Raw genomic sequence first — 21,732 nt, 5'->3', positions numbered from 1 at the left:
GTGCACACCGGAGTGCATTTTTGCACCGTACTTCCCAGCGAACAACCCAGAGCGCTTTGAATGCGTCCGCCGCCTCTACAGCGCCAGCAAAGTTGGCAAGTTCCTCGTCGAGCGACCTCCATCCCAGCGCGAGGATATGGTGAAGGCCCTTGCGTTCGAGTGGAAGGCACGCTACCACAACCCGGTCTATGGTTGCACCCTCGAAATCATGATCCTCAAGCACCTCATCGACCAGAACAGTGCCCTCCTCGAAAAAATCAAGATAGAACTTAACGCCTACAGGAACCCACAAGCCATTCAAGGTCCATTCAACCCTCCTCAGGAAATGCCTCCCGCCCAAGAACTTGAGTTGTTGCAACAACCACCACAGCAGCAGGCACTACAACAACTGCAACTTCAGCCGGACCCAGGGGAGCAAGAGTTGTTGCAGCCCCATGAACGTGAGTTATTGCAAGCTATGATGGAATCGGACCCAGGGGAGCAAGAGTTGTTGCAGCCCCATGAAGTTGAGTTCTTGCATGCCCAAGAACTTGAGTTGTTGAAAGCTATAATGGAACCTGTTGTAAGCTATGATGGCCTCATGCAGCAAATGCAAGTATTGCTTCAACAACAAAAACATCAAATAGAACAACTATAACAACATCGACGAGAACAAGAAGTATTACAACATCGACTAGAACTACAAGTCTTACAACAACAACAACAACAACAACCGCAGCAGCAGCATGATCGCTGCTCATGACCTAAGTGGCCCAGTAGTTGCAAAAGCACCCCAATCTTTCATATTTGATAGCCAATTCTACATTTCTTTTGTTTGGACTAGAAATTTTAAGGTCTCTTTTGATTGGTTTCGTAGCATCAAGCATGACATTTTTTGTATAGTTTAATACTCTTTGGATGGGGATATTGGTATCAACAATTATAGTAGTTGCAATGCCATTTTTTAGTTTTAATGAGATTATATCAACAATGAATTTTTTGTATAGTTTGGGAATGTTGTTGGAATTTGCATGGTTTCTTTAGCTTAATTAGGAGATGTTCCGTCCTAGATAAACCGAGGTATGCGTAGTCCAGAGTGATTGCTGGATTCCTGGTCCGAGCTATAAGTCGCCAGGGAACAGCGTTGTGGATGACCTCGGTACCTTGAAACACGGCGGCGGGAGCACCTGCAAAAAGGACTCCGACGCTCAAGTAAGTGTGTGAATTAAGAGATAAAGAGTGATTAAAACTGGAGTGAAGTTTTGTGACCTGTCTTTGTGGGTTGCGTTGGTTGGTTTTTATAAGTGCGTCCTACGTAGAGGAGATGTGGTCTACTGTTCCGATGTATCTGGTAAAGGCCGTTGTTAGTATCTTTGACCAGAGGCGCGATCTTGCTTAAGGAGTGGGTTCTGTTGTTATGGATAAGAGGCCGAGGATAAGGGGGGTGGCCGAAGATATCGCTAATCATGTTAATGACTTAGCAGGGGAGTGTTAATTTGTTTATTCCGGGTTGATTTCTTGGGGCGAGTATATCTTGCCTAGCTGGTGCTAACTCCAAGGCCGAGATATCGGGGAACACGTCATAGCCCCCAAGCTCGGCTGGTGTTGTGTTAGGAACATTAGCTGAGCTTTTGAGAATTTGGAATTTTTGTATGCTGTACTTCGCACGATTTGAAAATGCATGGTGGGCTTGGATGGTATTTTTGATAACCGGTCCTGTTTAGTAACCTGTGTCAATTTTTATTGCACATTAATTCTTGTTTTGGTTCCCCACGTTTCTTGCGGTTATGTTTTTAATGTTGCCCACTAAACTAGTGGGCTTTGCAATAACCACATCTTTTGGAACTTACGCTTTTGGTTCCCTATCTTCTCATCGTTTTTTGTCTTTGCCATGTCTTCGAAAGGTCAGTTCTCTTTCTTCGCTTTTTACTGTTACTGCTTTTTTGTGGATTCATGGCGGGGAAAAATTGAAAGAGAAGCTTCAAGCTGTTGAGGTTAGGGAGGGTGATCCGTACCATTGGGTTAATGAAGATGTTAGGACTCGTTCATCCTCTTTCGTTAGTGTCGATTCCCTTTCTGACCTGAAACGATTGAACTTCTCAAAAAGTGGTTCTGGAGTTACTGTTGAGCTTCTTCCATGTTCTAGTGAGGATAGGGTTTATGAGAGGAGGGGAGATTGGTTGTATTTTTATATGTACACCCCCTGTCTGGTTGAGCTTGGTTTGAGATTTCCGTTTTCGTTTTTCGAGTGCGTTGTTCTTACCCAACTGAACTGTGCTCCGTCTCAACTACACCCTAACTCCTGGGCGTTTCTTCGTGCTTTCGAAGTTTTAATGGATTATCTTTCCTTCCCCTGTTCTCTGAATTTGTTTTTCTCACTTTTTCAAGCGAAAGCTACTCGAAAGGGGTTGTGGGTCTGTCTTAGTAGCTTTCCTGGTCGTTCTGTCTTCCTTCTCTATAAATCTTCTTTTAAGAACTTCAAGTCCCTGTTCGTCAAAGTCCGGTCTGTTGAGTCAGAGTACCCATTTTATCTAGATGATGAGCTTTGTGAAAAATTTCCTCTTTTTTGGTGTGCCGAGCTAAATCAGATTCTTGAGGCGTGTGAGAGGAGTGAGGAGGAGGAATTTGTGTTGGATTTTTTAGTTGAAAGCGTCGCTGCTGGGGAGTGTATGTCTATTTCTGATATTTTACGTTTGTATGATTCGGGTGATACCGAGGGTTTGAGGGCTTACATAGGTAACGTTTTATCTGTTCTTCGTCCATGTTGCTACTTGTTTTACTCTGCTGACGTTTGTTGACTTCTGCGTAGGTGGGCGAGTACCTCTCTTAGATCCGTCGAAGTTGCAATCTTTTTTGAACAAGAAAAAGGAGAAAGGCGTCGGGCCTGCTGAGCCTAAGGAAGGAGGTGATCAGGCTTTTTCCTTCGTTAGCCGGCCGGCCTCATCGTTCAAAAGGAAAAGGGATGACGTTTCCTTGGAAGTTATTTCTGAGGCTGATCAGGAAGTTCATGGTGGTGACTCTGCTTTTGATCGGCAGAAAAAGCTTCATGGCTTTATTGCGGGGTCGAGTTCTCATTCCTTGTGGAGTGAGAACTACAACTTTGCTGAGCTATCTGACCGAGCTTCTCAGTATCCGGGAGACATGCTTATGACTCGTCGGATTGGTATGGAGGGACTTTGCAAGTTCATTCAGGTTTGTGTTTTGCTTATTTGGGATCTTCTTGGCTCTCTCTTTTTTTAAAAAATTCTTACTTAGTTGTGATGCTTACAGATCGTCGGTTCTCGCTTGATGTGTGTTGGTCGTACCGGCGAATTGATTGGTGCCGAACAGCAAAAAGACGTGGATAAGGCCGAGACTATGGAGAAGTCGTACAGGTCAAAAATAGAAGCTTTAGAGAAGTCACTGAAGGAGAAAAATGATGCCCTTGCTAAAGTGAAAGAGTCGGAAGAGGAGGTGACTCGGCTGAGGGATCAGATTCGGCAATTGCAAGATGAAGTGAAAGACAGTGATGTTGCGAAAGGGAGACTCACAGCTCGTGTTCTCGAGTTGGAGGAGAATGGTATGGAGATGTTCTCCTATGGCTTTGAACGGGCTGTGAGTCAGATTTCTTTGTTGGCTCCTGAATTTGATACCGATCTGTTAGATATGACGAAGGTAGTTGTAAATGGGAAGTTGGTTGTGGATGGGTCGGCGGAGGAGCAGGGTGAGAATGTTCCCCCCCTCCTTAGTTATATTTGTAAGCGAATGAATGTGTTTTGTAGATGGAATGTTTAGTTAGTTTGAACTGTATTTGTTGGTTCCGACCGTGTTTTAGGTCGGCTTTTGTTTTGGTTGTTTGGAACTTGCATGTTTATGATAACGAATATATCTTATAATTCATAGTTGCGTATTGTAGAATCTAGAATGTTTGGATAAACTTTGAACACTGTTGGAATATATTGTGCGTCAGGCCTCGTTAAAACCCTCCTTAGGCAAAAACCCCTTCTTGGGAAAAAGGCTCTAAGGGGGAAAAAGAGTACCTTCATCTGCCATTTGTACAGATCAAGATTGGTACATTTTCAAGGATGAGATATTCCAGGTCCTGGCAATTGGGTTGCCTTGTAGTGTTTGCAATTGATAAGCCCCCATGCCGAGTACCTTTATTACTCGAAACGGACCTTCCCAGTTGGCGGCGAGCTTCCCCTGTGTTGGGGGACGTCTGGCCTCTTCCGTTTTTCTGAGCACCAAGTCTCCTTCTGCGAATGTTCTAGGCGATACTCGTTTGTTATGTTTCTTTTCTGCTATCTGCTTTACTGCTCTTTGCCTTATGGCTGCTAGCTCCCTGGATTCCTCGGCTAGGTCAAGTTCGACATTGCGTGCCTGCAGGTTGTGTTGCTCGTCGTATAGGTCGGCTCTTAAGGTGGGGATGCCGACCTCAATAGGAATCAGTGCCTCGGACCCATAGACGAGCTTAAAAGGTGTTTCGCCCGTGGTGGTTTGAATTGTTGTGTTGTAGCCCCATAACACTTCCGGGATCAGTTCCGCCCATTCTCCCTTAGCATCGTTTAGCTTTTTCTTTAATGCCTGCAATATAACTCGGTTAGCGGCCTCAGCCTGCCCATTAGTTTGTGGGTGTTCGACCGAGCTAAAGTGATGTTTTATATTAAAATTTTTTAAAAATGAGCGGAGCTTATTGTCTGTGAATTGTCTACCATTGTCAGATATGATTTCCCTAGGAATTCCAAATCGGCAAATAATGCTTTTCCATATGAATGATCGTACCTTTTCGGCAGTTATCCTGGCTAATGGTTGTGCCTCTATCCATTTTGAGAAATAGTCTACTGCTACTAAAAGAAATTTTACCTGTCCTGGTGCTGTTGGAAATGGGCCGAGTATGTCGAGCCCCCATCTATAGAATGGCCAGCTTACCTCCATGGTGTGTAATAGCTCGGCTGGCCTGGTAGATATAGCTGCATGTTTCTGACAGTTCTCACACGCTTTGACTTTTGCGATACAGTCCCTCTTTACGGTCGGCCAGTAATACCCTGTTCGGATGATCTTAGCTGCTAGTGCTCGTCCTCCGATGTGGTTTCCGCAGACTCCCTCGTGGACCTCGTCCATTACTTCTTTTGCTTCATCGTCGTTTAGACATCTTAGCAGCGGTTGTGAGAATCCTCGTCTGTAGAGTTTTCCTCCTATGTTCGTGTAAAGACTGGCCTTTCGCCTGAAGTGTTGTGGCTTGAGCTCATGTCTTGGTATGGCACCTGTACTAATATATTCAAGAAAAGGAGCTCTCCAATCATGGAGGTGGTTAACATTTATCACATGTAATAGCTCGGTGCTTGGTTTTTCGAGTGAGAGCTGTGTTAATGCAGATGTTTGTGTGTTTGCTCTGGTAGCAGCGAGCTTGGATAGTATATCTGCTCTTACATTTTGTTCTCTTTTAACATGCAGTATGTTAAATGAATTAAATTTTGAAATGAGATCCTTTGCTAAGAGCCAGTATTGCTCGAGCAGCGGATCTTTTACTTGGAATTCTCCTCGGATTTGTTGGACTACGAGGAGGGAGTCGCAATATGTGGTCAGGCTCTGTGCTTGGGAGTTGAGGGCGAGCTTGAGTCCTGCGATGAGGGCTTCATATTCGGCCTGATTGTTGCTCACTGGGAAGTGGAATTGGAGTGCTTGTTCGGCTATCACCTCATCTCCCTCTTTGAGGATTATTCCTGCCCCACTCCCTTCTCGGCTTGATGCTCCGTCAACATGTAGTTCCCAAGACTTGTCTCGTTTTTCGGTTGTCATTTCCGAGATAAAGTCGGCCAACACTTGTGATTTTAGTGCCGACCTTGGTTGGAACTGGACGTCGAATTCTGAAAGCTCGATGGACCATCTGGTGAGGCGTCCGGCCAGTTCTGGCTTTGTCAATATCTGCCTTAATGGTTGGTTTGTCCTTACTATGATTGTATGGCTCTGGAAATAGTGTCTTAATCTTCTTGCCGTGGTTATCAGTGCCAGGGCGAGTTGTTCTATCTTCGGGTATCGTTGCTCCGTTGGCTGCATGACTCTACTTACGAAGTATACTGGTCGTTGTATCTTTCCTGCTTCGATCACAAGAGCCGAACTTATAGAAAAATTTGAAACAGATAAATATAAACATAAAGGTTTACCGATTTCTGGCTTTTGTAGTATTGGAGGTGATGATAGGATTGTCTTAAGCTCGGAAAAAGCTTTCTCGCCTTCTTCTGTCCAATGGAATTTTTTGTTCTTCGATATTGTTTGGAAAAGGTGATATGCTTTGTTTGATGCTGCGGGTATGAACCGAGATAATGCTGCTATTCTTCCTGCTAATTGCTGCGCTTGTTTTATTGTTGTAGGGCTTGACATATTGAGTACCGCCGAGCACTTCTCAGGATTTGCCTCGATACCTCGCGAGGTAAGCATGAATCCGAGGAATTTTCCTCCTCTTACTCCAAAAGCGCACTTTTCCGGGTTCAGTCTCATATTATATGCTCGGATTTGTCTGAATATCTCGTTGAGGTCTTCACAGTGTGACATTCCCTCTGTGGTTTTAGCGACCATATCGTCCACATAGATTTCCATGTTGCGCCCTATTTGATGATGGAAGACCTTGTCCATCAAGCGCTGATAGGTTGCACCTGCATTCTTTAAGCCAAAAGGCATTACTCGATAACAAAAGTTTCCATGTTCTGTGATGAATGCTGTCTTGCTTTGGTCCTCAGGATGCATGAGTATTTGATTATACCCAGAGTAGGCATCCATAAAGCTCAGGCTTTTGAAGCCTGAGGCGTTGTCTACGAGCTTGTCAATGCAAGGTAAGGGGTAGGCATCTTTAGGACATGCTTTGTTTAAATCTGTAAAGTCGACGCACATGCGCCATTTACCTGAGCTTTTTCTTACCATTACCACGTTTGAGAGCCACGTGGTGAAGCGGATTTCTCTGATGAAATTGGCTTGAAGGAGCTTATCTGTTTCTTCCAGGGCTGCCTTGGATTTCTCTGCTCCTAGCTTTCTTTTCTTCTGGGCTATAGGTCGGCTTGTTGGGTTAGTGGGGAGTTTGTGGCAAATGACATCGGGACTTATTCCTGGCATGTCTGCTGGAGTCCAGGCGAATAGGTCAGAGTTGTTTCGTAGCAGTTTTATGAGGTCCGACCTTTCTTGTTCCTGTAGCGCTTGACCAATGTATGTTACCTGTTCTGACTTTGATGTCAATTGGATTTTCTGAAGCTCATCCGTCGGTTGAGGTCTTTCTTGTGTGTGTTCTCGGGGGTCAAGCTCGGCGTGGGACAGGATCTCCTTCCGAATTTGTACTGTTTTGACTTCGTGCTGCTTTTGTTTCGTGTCCGACCTTTTTAGGCTGGAGTTGTAACATTGCCGAGCTTGTTGGCGATCTGAATGAATCGTTGCTATTCTGCCGTCCTGCGCCTGAAACTTAACACACAGATGAAATGTTGATATTACCGCTCTGAACATGTTCAGAGCTGGTCTCCCGAGAATAATGTTGTAAGGGCTGCTGCAGTCCACTATCAGATACTGTATATCGAATGTTCTGGATAGTGGGTGTTGACCCATTGTCGTTTTTAACCATATGTATCCTTTTATTGGTACCCTTTCTCCGGAGAATCCCACGAGTTCTCCGGATGAAGGTTGTATTAGTTTTTCAGACAAGTTCATTTTTAAAAAGGTAGAATAGAAAAGGACGTCTGCACTACTCCCTGGGTCCAGAAGGACTTTTCTTACCAATAGATCTCCTGTTTGGATGGAAATTACCACGGGGTCGTCTGCATTTGGTGCGACCGAGTACACGTCTGATTGATTGAAGGTGATTTCGAGGTTGTCGGCTTCTATGTGGCTGTGTGGGGTTGTTTGTTTGATCGCCAGCATGGTGCGGTAGCTTCTTTTCCGTGCCGACGCTGTTTCTCCACCACATGCGAATCCTCCTGATATGCAGTTGATGATTCCTTTTGGGGGGTTGTTATTCGGCCATTTGTCACTTTCCTTGTTTCTCGGAGTTTGTTGCTCATCCGAGTTCGTTTTTGCTCCCTTATGTCTTGTACCCTCGATGTATTTGTCCAGGAGTCCTTGCCGGGCTAGTCTTTCCAGCAAGTCCTTGGCTATGATGCACTCATCGGTGGTATGGCCGTATTTCTGGTGGAAGGCGCAGTGTTTGGTTCTGTCCACGAATCGTTGGTCTTGGTAACTTCCGGCTCTGACAGGGGGTTTGATAATTTTGGCGTTGAGTATCTCCTTTATGATCCTTTCTCTTTTAGTGTTGAATCTGGTGTAGTTGTCAAACTTCGGTGTGAGTTTAAACGTCTTTCTAATGCCTCTGTCGTCCCCTGATCTGATTGTTCGGCTCTCTTCCTTTCGTGGCTGCCTTCTATCTTTGTTCTCGGCCTCCCGGAGTTCTTCAATTTCCATCTGCCCCGCGGCCCTTTCTCGGAATTCCTCCAAGATTTTCGGCTTCGTAACAGCAATTGTTTCTCTGAACTTCCCTGGTTTGAGGCCGGCCTTTATGGCGTGTAGATGGACAGCAGGATCCAGGTCAGGTATTTCCATCGTCGCGTCCGCGAATCTGGTTAGGTAGTCCTTCAGGCTTTCTTGTGGACCTTGGCGGATGGTGCCGAGGTAATCTGATCCGTGCACGTAGATGCGGGCGGCAGCAAAGTAATCTATGAAGGATCTCGCCAATTCTTCAAAAGAGGAGATCGATCCTTCAGGCAGCTTTGAGAACCAGAGGAGTGCCGCGCCGTCAAGGTAGGTCGGAAAAGCCCTGCAAAGAATAGGTTCGTTTTTAGGTCCGTTAAAGAACATCATAGACTGGAATTTCTTAATGTGAGCCCGGGGGTCACCAATCCCCTTATATGGCTCGAGCGAGGAAGGTAGTGTAAAATGTTTTGGCATTTGGTAGTTGGTAATCTCCTCGGAAAATGGGTTGTCCAAGGTTAGTCTCTCTTTCGGGGGGTTGGTGATCAAAAGGTCAGTCCCGGCCGTGGGCGAGCTTTTGGGGTTGCTTTCATCCCGCTTGTTGGCTTGATTTTGTTGCGATAGTTCGGCTAGCCTTTTGACCTCTGCTTGGAGCTCAGCCATCTGGGTCATAAGCTCGGCTTGTGTGAGTTGGCGGGCCCCGTTGTCTGCCATGGTCGGGGATCGTGTGATCTGAAAAAAGGAGATCAAAGAAGCAATAATAAAAAGAAAAAAGTGGGGTCAATTGCTTCGGGCCCCACGGTGGGCGCCAAGTGTTCCGTCCTAGATAAACCGAGGTATGCGTAGTCCAGAGTGATTGCTGGATTCCTGGTCCGAGCTATAAGTCGCCAGGGAACAGCGTTGTGGATGACCTCGGTACCTTGAAACACGGCGGCGGGAGCACCTGCAAAAAGGACTCCGACGCTCAAGTAAGTGTGTGAATTAAGAGATAAAGAATGATTAAAACTGGAGTGAAGTTTTGTGACCTGTCTTTGTGGGTTGCGTTGGTTGGTTTTTATAAGTGCGTCCTGTGTAGAGGAGATGTGGTCTGTTCCGATGTATCTGGTAAAGGCCGTTGTTAGTATCTTTGACCAGAGGCGCGATCTTGCTTAAGGAGTGGGTTCTGTTGTTATGGATAAGAGGCCGAGGATAAGGGGGGTGGCCGAAGATATCGCTAATCATGTTAATGACTTAGCAGGGGAGTGTTAATTTGTTTATTCCGGGCTGATTTCTTGGGGCGAGTATATCTTGCCTAGCTGGTGCTAACTCCAAGGCCGAGATATCGGGGAACACGTCAGGAGAAAATTTCCATCATTAAAGAGACCTTTTAAAGTGTCATTGAAAATAAAGAGTATAATTTTAATGTACCTTATACCTTTTTTGTTTTTGATGTATGTAATAAGTATTGTTAGCAAAAATTTAAAAAAGTAATTATTATTTACAATGAAAGAAATTTTATTATTTACACGTTATTTGTATTATTTAAAAAAAATTAATTTTTAGATTAAAAAATTAATTTAAAAAAATAAGATAAAAATTTGAGTTTTTGCACGTAACAAAATTAATTTTAAAATGGGTGACTTTAAAATTAAAATAAATTAAATATAAATAAAATAAAAAATTGTTATATATATATATATTATAATTTGTATATATAATAGTAATAAGTATTTCAGTCTAATGGTATAATTTGTACTTGACATGCATGGCACACATGCATGCTACATAAACAAAGATTTCATTTTTTTCATTCATGCATGGTATGCTTACAAGTCGTGTAAGCATAAGGGCAACACGTGTATTGAAATGTGTAGAAACGGTGTTGAGGGAATGGCGCTGATGATTGATGAGTCTTGGTTTTTTTGTTCTCATTTTCGTAAAATGAAAGATCGTATAATTAGTTGTTATTGGGGTTGCTTGGGGAAAATAATAGGTGGGCTGCATGAATTAATGGGACAACTATGTTGTTAAAAGATAATATTGGGCTCCTATATACGTGGCCCTAATTGGAAGAACACGAAATGGAAATTTGTTTGACATAAAAAAAAGAAAAAAACAATTGCTCATGTATAAGGGTGGCAATGGGTAGGGTAGGGTAGAGTTTGGAATTAATCCTAACCCTACCCATGGGTTGAGATTTTTATATAAACTCAACTCTACCTTATCTGCGGGTTGAGAATATCTCAATCCTAACCCTATCCGCTCTTAACCCGCGGATATACGACCCTACCCGCAAGTTACAAAAAAAGATGCAATATTATTAGATAACTTGATAATAATTTAAAATAGAACTGACTTTTATGTAAAAAAAAGTTTATTAAATTATCAATTAATGATATTTTTTTAATAACTAAGGATCTTTTGCATTTAGTGAGAGATCTTTGATTCAACATCCACTTAAAATATATTTTTATATAAGTATATAACATATACATATATAGGGTGCAGGTTGGTTGGATAGGGTTGAGGCTCAACCCACACCCTACCCGACCTGCACGAAAACCCTACCCGCTGCGGATCGAATTGGCAACCCTACCCGACCGAATGGAATCGGATTGGGTACTCGCGGGTAGGGTACATATTGCCACCCCTACTCATGTATATTTTTTTAGTTTTTATTTTAATATAAATACTGTTATATAATTTTTTTATTAAGATTTTTTACCCTTTCAGGTTCCGCCACCGATAACATACAATATAATTATTCTTACTTTTAAATTAGTCATAATTATATTAATGTTTCAAAAATAGAAATAATAATACATAATATATACTTATTATTATTGTAATAGTTTTTATTTATCTTTAATATTTTAATTTGTTACAAAAATATTTAATTTAAATTTTTTTATATATTTTATCACTAATAAAAATATTAAAAATAGTTAATTTTTTTTACTAAAAATAGGAAGGCTCGAACTCGCAATATTTTAGATGAGTATGAAAAGACTATGTTATTTGAGCTATAACTCATTAGCAGTTTAAATGGCATAGTCTCTTCATATTCAACTAGAGATCGTGGGTTCAAGTTTGGTTAAAAAAAATAGTTAAAATTTCTTACATCAATAGTAATATATATTTTATATTATTAATATTATTATAGTAGTCAAATTAATAACATGAAATACACTTTTTATTATATATTCTATTTATTTTTTTATTTTATCATTAATAATGAAATATATAAAAAATTTAAATTTATTTTTTTGTAACAAATTATAATATTAAAAATAAATTCTATTTTCACGAGTTGCATTACCTAATTCTTTTGGACCTTTATGCAAATCCTAACAAAATTTACTAAAATACCCAAACACATCAAGCCCATAAAGAAACAGTCTATTAACCCCACCTACTTTATCATATTTAACTAACCAAACTATTATCTCTAATCAAACTCTTAAACAAAACGGGAGTCATTACACTATGCGTATGAACCATCCACGCGTCTTGTGTTAGTGTTGACACGCAATGACAGTATACTATGTTGATAATTCCAATAAGGACGACATAATTTTTCAAAATAGTATACATATGTTTCATATATAGAGGGATAAACTTAATTAATGAGTAAGGCTGTCATATGAGAAAATTTTTTACTCATATCTAATTTTATTAACCTTATTCTCCTAAATCCTAATAAATAAACATGAGAGTTGCAAACTAAGATGAAAAGATGCATATATAGGCGCCTAATTTTTCAAGGTGTTTTCTTCGATGCCTACTTCTCTTGGTATTTGGTAGGTGGCGGCCACAGAAGTTATTTTCGATTTTCTGTGATAAATTTGTTAGCATTTTAAATATTCTTTGGTAGAAATGATCATTTATCTATATCGCTAATAAAAATAATTCAAAAAAATATGAAAATAAAAAAAGATTTTAAAATATTAAAAAATATAATAAAAATTGATTTGAAAGACACTTAAAATAAGGTTATTTTGGGTTTGAATGTAAGGTTCAAATTCCTTTTAGGACAGCATCTAACTTCGACTGATGTTGAGGCATCGCTGTCTAAATTTCTCGTGAAGAGGTGGGGGTGATACTTGTAAGGGACTTCAATACTTAAGTTAGTAAGGGTTTAAAGCAGGTTTTTAGTAGATTAGGTCCTAAATATACTTGAGGCTATCAGTGTATTTATAATAGAGTAGATAACCACATTTTTAGAATAGTTTCACTTTTAATGGTGGGTAACTGTTTTCCTTTCCTAAGGAAATTGTTGATATCTCTTTTCTAGATAACTATGAGATATCTGAGGAGTTAGTTACTTATTTGAATAAGTAGAGCCGAACTGCCGTCGTCGCGTCCGACCTCTATAAGGTCGGGTAGTTGTAGTAGTTGAATCTCTTGAGTGGGCTTATATTCATTTTGGGTCTGTCTATATTTTTGGATCAGGGTATGAATAATGTCCCTGCTCGAGTCCGAGCTTTTTGAGGTTGGACTCAAACATTTGTAGATTAGACTGGTCTCTGGCGGATTAAAACATTAGCTCAAGCAAACTGTCTTCCTTAGGGCAAGGTCTGCCACTCGACGTGTTTTAAAATTTGAGACATTACGTCTTTTTGTTGTGTTGCGTACATTACTCTACGGTTATCTTAGTAACCATGCGCCATAAATGAGGTGGCAAAATTACTCTTTTGCCCCTGGTGTCTTATAAATACCCAAACTCATTTCTCTTTCTTCTTTTTCGATTTTTTTGAGACGTTTGCACTCAATATTTTTTTTCCTTTTTCAATCTTTTCAACTTTCTTTCGTGCAACCACTCTTGCATTCAATATTTCTTTATCTTGAGGCTTAGAAGACTTTGCTCACGCTTTTGAGAGAAATTTTTGCATTTTGCTACATGTATGTGCTTCGTTTTTCCAATTAAGGTTAGTCTTTGCCTTTCTCGTTTATTTTGTTCTTGGCTAGATAATGTGCTTCTAGATTTGAATTTATTTTTATTGATTTGACGATGATTCTTTGTTTATTTGATGGTTCTGTGTCATATTTATTTGAGAATTTGCTTCGTTCTTGAACTTTTATTGTTGTCGCTCTTGAACTTTTATTTTTGTTACTGAGAAACTGAGTGAAATTTTACTTTGTGTTGCTTCCAAATAGTTCCATATTTTTCATTGAAGATGTGACCATTTCGTATTTGTATGTTTGTTTGGCATACGAAGAATTGTAAAAATTGTGACGTTCTTAGTTGACGACAACCCAACCTCTTTTGATTTTGTGTAAATGCTTATGTTGTTATACCTGGTCTGCCAACTTATAGTGATGATTTTCTTTTATTGTATTATAGGTATAACTTTTATGTCTCGGTCAGTAATTCACAACATGTTCTCTAAAGTCTCGTCTGACCTGACTTGAATAGATATATCTGTTCTTACTCCTATTTCTATTATTGATAATGAGTATGCTGAAACCTTTCGTAGGCATTAGAGGTTATGTTTAACTCGAGACAATGAGATAAAGTACAAAATTGTAGTTGCCGATCATGAAGAAAGGGCATGTTTCTCCCGACTTGATAAGTCGGAGTGTCATTTTATCTATATGTATGATTGCTTTTTCACAAAATTAGAAGTTATCCTTCCATTCTCCGAGTTTGAATTTGAGGTCCTTAAGGTCTGTAATGTTGTCCCTTTCCAATTGCATCCTAATTCTTGAGATTTTTTGAAAATATATCAACTTTTTTTTATCATGAACTTGACGTCCTTCCTTTTCTTAAGGTCTTCTTTTATCTCTTTGTTCTCACCAAACCTTTCAGCTCCAAGAAATAGGGCTAGATCTCCTTCTGAGTTGTTCAGAGAATAAAGATTTTTGCCATTTTGATGATTATTTTCATGACTTTAAAAATTACTTCTTTAAGATATGTTCTATGGAGGGTGTCCAACCTTTCTTTTTAGGTGAGAAAGATGAGCCCTTTTTTTCTTTGTACTGAGAAGAACATCCCGTAATAGTTAAGTATAATTTGGACGACTTGGATGAGGTTGAGGAGAGGGTAGTCGGTTTGTTCCAGGAGTGTTGGGGCAGTCTCTTTATCTGGATACCAAGAAATTTTAAGGAAATCCAAACCAACTTCAATCCGAACTAGGTAGCCTTCTTTTTCATTCTGTAGATGTAGTTTTGTTAATTTTTGTTGTGGCTAACATGATCTGACTTTGATGTCGTGCAGAGAATATAACTTTCAAGACGGTTGTTATGAAAACTCTTTGAACAACCAGAAAAAATGTTGTCACTCAAAAACATTCAGTTGAAAGAGATTGGTGAATCTAGCGACCTCTTTTCTCCTTCTAAATCGGACTCAGGTGCCTCAGCCTCAGTAAAAATTATTACTGACCCAACTTTCCACCTGACTATCCCTTCTAACTCGGATAAGCAAACAATTCCTATTTCACCTCCTAATCTCTAACCGAACCCTAAAAAACATAACACTACAAAATTGGTGGGCATTTATGAGCAAGGTTTTGATGCAGTAGTTTGGAACGAGAAACACATCATTCTAAATAGCTTTATTAGCATTGATGATGTTTATGTGAAAAGCCATCTTCAAGTGCTTGCCCAAGATAGAATTTGGACTGTTGGGGTGTGTGTGTAGTTTTGTTGAGGAAATTAGATGATGTAGTTGCATCGGCTCAATTAATTTCTGATTCTTCTCTATTTGATGTGTTCTGCTATTGTTGTTGGTGCCTTTATTGTAACAACACGCATGTTTCATAAGTACAAATAATAATTTTTTTTAATGAATAAATGTGTCAATATTTTTAATTTTTATGGATAAAAATAATAATTTATTTTAAATTAAAAGAGATCACAAACAAATTATTCCATTTGAAAATAATAAAGAGATCAATCTTTTCGATAGAATTAATTTTTAAGAATTTTTAAAGAATAAAACTTTACTAAAAACAAAACTTTTAAATCCAAAATATTTTAGAATTAATTCGGATGCTTATTCATTTGTTATCTCTTTGTTCTTTCGCCTAACTCAATAAACAGCGGGGGGCAAGGTGAGACCGTGAGAGCAAAAACCGACAACATTGCTTACGAGGCAACAGAGCACAACCTGCGTCATCATCTTTCGGATACACACACTTCTCTAACAAAAAAGAGAGTGCACTGAGCAAAAACGACATCGTTTTGCAGTCTCATTCTACTCGACTACTCTCCAATCCCATCTGCACTTTGCTTCCTTTCCAACCCAATCCACACTTATCTATTCCCTTCCCCCCTTTTTTCCCCAATAATCAGCATCCCATTTCCCGCATCCCAAAACCACTAAGGCACTAACCGTCCTTCCACCTCCAATTCCAAAACGACGCCGTATTAATTATTGACCCCCCCTCCCTTTCTCTCTCTAATGTAACGCCGTTTTGCCCCTTCAAGAAAAATATAGAAAGAGGAAAATAAGGTTCTGTTGCGTCGTTTTGATCGAAACGGCGATGGATCGGGCGGCGGTTACCGTCGGACCCGGCATGGACATGCCGATCATGCACGACAGCGACCGTTACGATCTGGTCCGTAACATTGGGTCCGGAAACTTCGGCATCGCAAGATTGATGCAGGATAAGCAGACCAAGGAGCTCGTTGCTGTTAAATATATCGAACGCGGCGACAAGGTTCGTTATAGTTTTTAATTAACCTCTTTATTATCATCTTTTTGCTTTTTTCACTTTTATATCTACTTATTTTGGAAATTTTCTTTTCTTTTTCAACGTTTTCGGTAATGAAAGGGGGAAGAAAAAGGAAGACTTTATCACATGATTTTTTCGGTGCCGGATGAGTTTGTCTTTTAGTTGCTGACGTATGATGTATATGAATATGTATATTTGTATATATACTATTTATGCTGTGTTTATGGTTTCTATTTTTGTTCAAGTGCTTTGGCTAGTTGGTGTATGATTTTATTTTTTGTTTTTGGTTTTCTTACAAATTTTGAGCTATGGAAATTAAAGTTTCGTACGTTTTATCCTCCGGTTTTTCTTTATTTTCTCGTTTTCAATTTTAACGAGCTTATTAAATTATTCATGGGTTTTGCAAGGTGACCAAGGAAATGGGAGAAAAAATAGTGGGTGGTCTAACTAATCCATGTTTTGTTATTCACGACTTTCGGATTTTATGGATTTATCTATATATTTAATTTTATAGTGCACAACGCGGTTTAAAAGATCTCAATCCTTGTATGAGATGATGCTCAATTGTGGACATGTTTGATCGGTAAGAGTGGATGTGCGCAATTGTGGCTTGTTATTTTGATGATGGAAAATGGTGTCACTCAGTTTATTTGAGTTAATAAGCAGCAGCACTGATCAATTTTTCTGCGTTTACCAGTTATATTTGGCTGCTTTGATAATCGAAGGGGTTTTAGGGTAGGGTCAGGTGGAAGTTGGTCCATGTTGGATTGGTTTATTTTGCATCAAACGCCAAACTTCAAACCTTGAACTGAGTAACAGGGACTGGTTTAGATGATTTATGGTTCACTTCATTTATGGGTTTACATATTCTCACTTTCTCGATTATTCATGAACTTTGAGACGAACCATTGTGATTCAATAGTTGCCAGATTTTTTTAATCACCATTTTCTTTGGGATCTATTACTTAGTGCTGGACTCATCTCCCCTTTTTTTATTGTGTGGCGCAGATTGATGAAAATGTCAAGAGAGAAATCATTAATCACAGGTCTTTGAGACACCCTAACATTGTTAGGTTTAAGGAGGTTTGTGTACTTTACACATTGACATTGTATCTGTATTGAAGTGGGTGAACGATACTTGACCTTATATGTAATTTCACTCAGGTTATTTTAACACCTACGCATCTGGCCATTGTAATGGAATATGCATCTGGAGGAGAACTGTTTGAGCGAATCTGCAATGCTGGGCGCTTCTCTGAGGATGAGGTTCTTACACTATTTATTTACTGTTTCTACACTGGCCAGTTTTTCAATCATATTTGTTCCATATCTAACTTGCCAACCCATTTTCATATGCTGCAGGCTCGTTTCTTCTTTCAACAACTCATATCTGGGGTCAGCTACTGCCATGCAATGGTAACTAAATGTTCCTCTTTTTCCACTGGCTGATTTAAATTGTATTCTATCTACACCAATTCTGGACTGTAGTTTAGGACTTTAGGTTAGGTATTAGTCTTCTCAACATCAAATCTGATCTATCAGTCTCTTGTTAAATTATTTATTCTTGAAGCAAGTTTGTCACCGGGACCTGAAGTTGGAGAACACTTTGCTGGATGGAAGCCCAGCACCACGTTTGAAGATATGCGATTTTGGCTACTCCAAGGTCAGGGTTTCTATGTTTTCCTGGTGTAATTGGTTAGGCAATCTTTTGTTTACCTTTAAACGATTCTCTGTCACAAATTTTAATGCATAATTCTGCTACCATTTTCTATACAGTCCTGAACTAGTATGCTTCTGACTTATGTTTTCTTCTCTTTTAAAAGGAAAATTATAGAGTTACTTTGCTTTTCATATTTAGATCACCATATGGAATTGGATAGCTTGTTAGCTATCTAATGTAATTTAAGTAATTTGGGATATTTGGATGAAGTAATACTGCATGAAATTTCTAGGTGAATTTTGGTAGTCTGAATTCTTTGATGAACTATTGTTTCATCATGCATTCACATGTACTATAGTTGACTTGTCTAATGTAAGGCTATATCTACAGCTTTGATTAGAAAAGGTCAAAAGGATAATTCGTCAACTATCTAGCAGTGGAAGTGGTGATAATCTGCTTGGGAATTAGAGAGGGTCAAATTTGAATTTCAGATGAAAACTGGAAAAATTGGTCCCTGAATCTGTTCTGGTGTGTGAATTTGCTTCTCTAGCTTTCTCTGTTTTGCACATAGGTGCATTAAGAAAATTTCTAATAAAGACAATCTTTGGAAGTACATGGCTTAGACGTAACTCGCATTAAGATAGAATTATATGGAGTGTAAGTACAACATGGTAATGGGGAACTCTTACATAGAAGTGAAAATGGGAAAGCCATTATACCATCTTGATTGTATTATTCAAGACAATGGGGAAATAGAGAATGATGTAAACCACAGGATTCAAGCGAGTTGGTCAAAGTGTAGGAGGGCTTCATATGTGACATAAAAATACCTTAACACTTTAGGGTAAGTTTTGTCATATTGCCACTAGACCAACTATGTTGTATGAAATAGAGCGTTAGGCGGTAAAGGGTAACATGAACATAAGCTTATTGTGGTCGAAATGAGGATATTTAGACAAATGAGTGGTTATACGTGAATGGACGAAATAAGGAACGGGGACAAAAGAGAAGGTTGGAGTGTTACCTATTGTTAAAATGACGATGGAATCTTGTTCTACGTGGTTTGAATGTATGGGGAGAAGACCAACGGAGCATCTGATCAGGAGGGTAGCAAATGGAATTATGGAAGATAGACAAGTGGTTAAGGGTAAAGACCTAAGAAGACTTTGGATAAGGTAGTAAAGAGAGATCTAAGCATAAATGGGCTTATTATATATATATATATATATGGCAAGGCGCAATAACATGGTTTGATCCATGTAGTCAACCCCATCTTGTGCTATTGGGATAAAACTTTGATGATGTAAGATGTTGTTGCTCTTGTTGGTTTACCGGGCATTCTTGAGCAATTTTAGCACTTGGCTATTGCCCCTTTCTTACGTTGTTAAGTCAGTTATACTTGTAGCTGTGTTTTCACCTTGAGGTGCTTCAAGTTTGTTGTAATCCTGTGGGTTAATTGACTTAGTTCTTAGTTCCCTTCTGGCGTGCAAGAATGCTATCATTAGTCCCTTAATCTAATAGAGGGTTTTAGAGCTTTTCTCTATCTTACAGATTTGATTTTATCTTGTTATTTGCAGTCTTCGGTGCTTCATTCACAACCAAAGTCAACAGTCGGCACTCCTGCTTATATAGCTCCAGAAGTATTGCTGAAGCAAGAGTATGATGGCAAGGTAGTGTTTAGTTTCACAGTGTTGTTCCTTTTCTGTATAAATGTTTACTCTCACATTTGTTTTGGAATGAACTTTTTTTTGTAAACTTGTCATAATTAAGAGGTCTGCTATCATGCTATAAGGATCTAAAAAGCAATGTTATTTTGATCTGGACCAATTCAGGTTGCAGCAATATTTGAAAAATCTTAGTTACTATTCTATAGCTCTTACATCATTATCTTAGATTTCTTTCTTGTGTTGGGTAGAAGGGTATCCACCCCCAATAGTGGTGACTAATTAATTAAGTGGATTAATTTACATGATGCACCCTTTTCCTTATAACTTAATAATAGATCCTTCATTTATTATTATTATTATGGCAGATAAATAAATATATAACGTTTTCAATTGGTTTTAAATTATTTATTTATAAAAATAGAGCCGCACCTAGTTTTCGGGTTGGTTTGACATATATTTAATATTCAATTCAATATCTGAATCTTAACAATTGCTCTAGTTCAGCACTTGCAGACAACTTGTTATTGATTAGTTAATTGCACTTTCCTTCACAATTGGTTATAAATTTGTTGTATATTCTCTGCCGAGTTTGTCTTTAATGCAATTTTCAATACCGGTAGATAAGTCCAGGTGCGAAAATTGGATTGAATATCGTAAAAAATGTTCCACATTGCTAATGGGTTTCTGTTTCTGTGTTTCCATGCATTTAATACCAGATTGCAGATGTCTGGTCGTGTGGAGTAACTTTATATGTGATGCTAGTGGGAGCATATCCTTTTGAAGATCCTAGTGAACCAAAGGATTTCAGGAAGACAATTCAGGTTAGATCAGTTCTCAAGTTGTTTGCTCATTTTCTTCAGATTATTTTTTGAATTCTGATTGCTTTAACAAACTGTGTGTGGTTGCTTTCTTGCAGAGAATTCTCAGTGTCCAGTATTCCATTCCAGACTTTGTTCAGATATCTCCTGAATGTCGCCACCTTATCTCAAGGATCTTTGTTTTTGACCCTGCAGAGGTAATTTCTATTTCAAATAATTGAGCAACTACTGCATATAAGCCACTATCCCTGAATTTTTTTATTTATTATATATATTTGGGGTATATTTCCACTTGAATGTCTTGTTAGAAGTTACCTTACTCATATGGGAGATGAAGCAAAACTTTTTGCATCACTTGATATGGATTTTATACCTTTTTTCATGAGTGCTGTATGGTGGTATACCTATAAGTCCAAAGTAAGTGTCCAAAAAATTAATTATGCACAGGAATTAAGGAAATGGTTTGAAATATCTTGGTGTTTTTAGATAATTAAATTGAATGTACTAAACTGCCCACATTACCTGAATGTTTTCATATATTTACTCTATCTTTTAACTTCTCTCCATTTCATTTGATAAGGTTACAAGTTGAGAAATTTAATTAGATGTTATCTAGCTTTTCAAATAAGCACATGCGAGGGATCAAATCAAATTTAAAAATCGACACTTATTTTGTACCGGAGATAGTATATTGTAGACTTGTAGGCATAGCAGCATTCTGTTATTATATTTGTTTGAATCTTAATGCCTTCTGACATGAATGTGACAGAGAATCACGATGTCTGAGATCTGGAACCATGAATGGTTTTTGAAGAATCTGCCGACAGATCTGATGGATGAGAAGATAATGGGCAACCAATTTGAAGAGCCAGACCAACCAATGCAGAGCATTGATACGATCATGCAGATAATATCAGAAGCTACCATACCAGCAGCTGGGGCCTATTCCTTAGACCAGTTTATGGCAGATAACATTGACATGGATGATGACATAGATGAATTAGAATCCGAATCTGAGCTTGATATAGATAGCAGTGGGGAGATAGTGTATGCCATATAAGTTAATTATCATAGTTTGCCCTTGAAGGACAGCATCTTAATGTTGTTGGGCTTTAATAGACTTTCTAGCATCATGGATTCATGGAAAGATAAACGTGGTGCCTGCATTCCTTGTAGATTAGGGTGGATAGAGTTTTATTGTGTTGTACCTATTATGTATGGGGACATTGTTCTAACTTTCATCTCACCATTGGATCCGGATCCAACGGTTGATGATGTGAGTTGACACTCTCTCGTACATAATATATACACATAATTTTTGTGTGGATAAATAGAGAGAACTTTATGTTGACTTGCATACTAGTGCATGCTTCTTGAAGTAGGCAATATCCACAATCAGTTGCTGCGGGGAAGTATATTTATATTGAAATTTAAGTTAGGCTCATTAGGAGAATGGTTTGCATGCCCCTGCTTGTTATATACATAGATGCTCCGTATAAACAGTTGATTCGGGTGGGTTTTGTGAAAAATAG

General features: G+C 39.1%; 2 protein-coding genes across 2 annotated transcripts; one reads left to right on the top strand and one right to left on the bottom strand.

Moving 5' to 3' along the window:
• Positions 1-4,020: 4,020 nt before the first annotated feature.
• On the bottom strand, positions 4,021-9,114 carry LOC112710811 (uncharacterized). The gene is made up of 2 exons (XM_025763226.1): positions 6,874-9,114; positions 4,021-6,774 (listed from the first exon to the last, which is right to left on the bottom strand). Exons 1-2 carry the CDS (start codon positions 9,112-9,114, stop codon positions 4,021-4,023), a joined length of 4,995 nt encoding a protein of 1,664 aa, XP_025619011.1.
• Positions 9,115-15,362: 6,248 nt separating this feature from the next.
• Positions 15,363-21,612, top strand: LOC112784344 (serine/threonine-protein kinase SRK2I). Its single transcript, XM_025827548.3, has 9 exons — positions 15,363-16,040; positions 17,064-17,138; positions 17,220-17,321; positions 17,418-17,471; positions 17,626-17,718; positions 19,293-19,385; positions 20,099-20,203; positions 20,299-20,397; positions 20,970-21,612. The coding sequence occupies exons 1-9, from the start codon at positions 15,864-15,866 to the stop codon at positions 21,258-21,260; spliced, it is 1,089 nt and encodes a 362-aa protein (XP_025683333.1). The 5' UTR covers positions 15,363-15,863; the 3' UTR covers positions 21,261-21,612.
• Positions 21,613-21,732: the final 120 nt, after the last annotated feature.

This window comes from Arachis hypogaea, chromosome 1 (genome assembly GCF_003086295.3).
Source record: "Arachis hypogaea cultivar Tifrunner chromosome 1, arahy.Tifrunner.gnm2.J5K5, whole genome shotgun sequence".
Taxonomy (NCBI): domain Eukaryota; kingdom Viridiplantae; phylum Streptophyta; class Magnoliopsida; order Fabales; family Fabaceae; genus Arachis; species Arachis hypogaea.
The sequence above is the reverse complement of the archived record's forward strand: the minus strand, read 5'-3'. Positions and strand labels throughout refer to the sequence as shown.

What these genes read in the sequence shown, in the direction of transcription:
- LOC112784344 (XM_025827548.3), top strand. Translation starts at nt 15,864, where the DNA reads ATGGATCGGGCGGCGGTTACCGTCGGACCCGGCATGGACATGCCGATC. An exon ending in GCGATTTTGGCTACTCCAAG is followed by an intron (nt 17,719 to 19,292) that starts GTCAGGGTTTCT and finishes TGTTATTTGCAG; the next exon opens with TCTTCGGTGCTTCATTCACA. An exon ending in ATTTCAGGAAGACAATTCAG is followed by an intron (nt 20,204 to 20,298) that starts GTTAGATCAGTT and finishes GCTTTCTTGCAG; the next exon opens with AGAATTCTCAGTGTCCAGTA.
- LOC112710811 (XM_025763226.1), bottom strand. Translation starts at nt 9,114, where the DNA reads ATGGCAGACAACGGGGCCCGCCAACTCACACAAGCCGAGCTTATGACC. An exon ending in GGCTCTCAAACGTGGTAATG is followed by an intron (nt 6,775 to 6,873) that starts GTAAGAAAAAGC and finishes TGCATTGACAAG; the next exon opens with CTCGTAGACAACGCCTCAGG.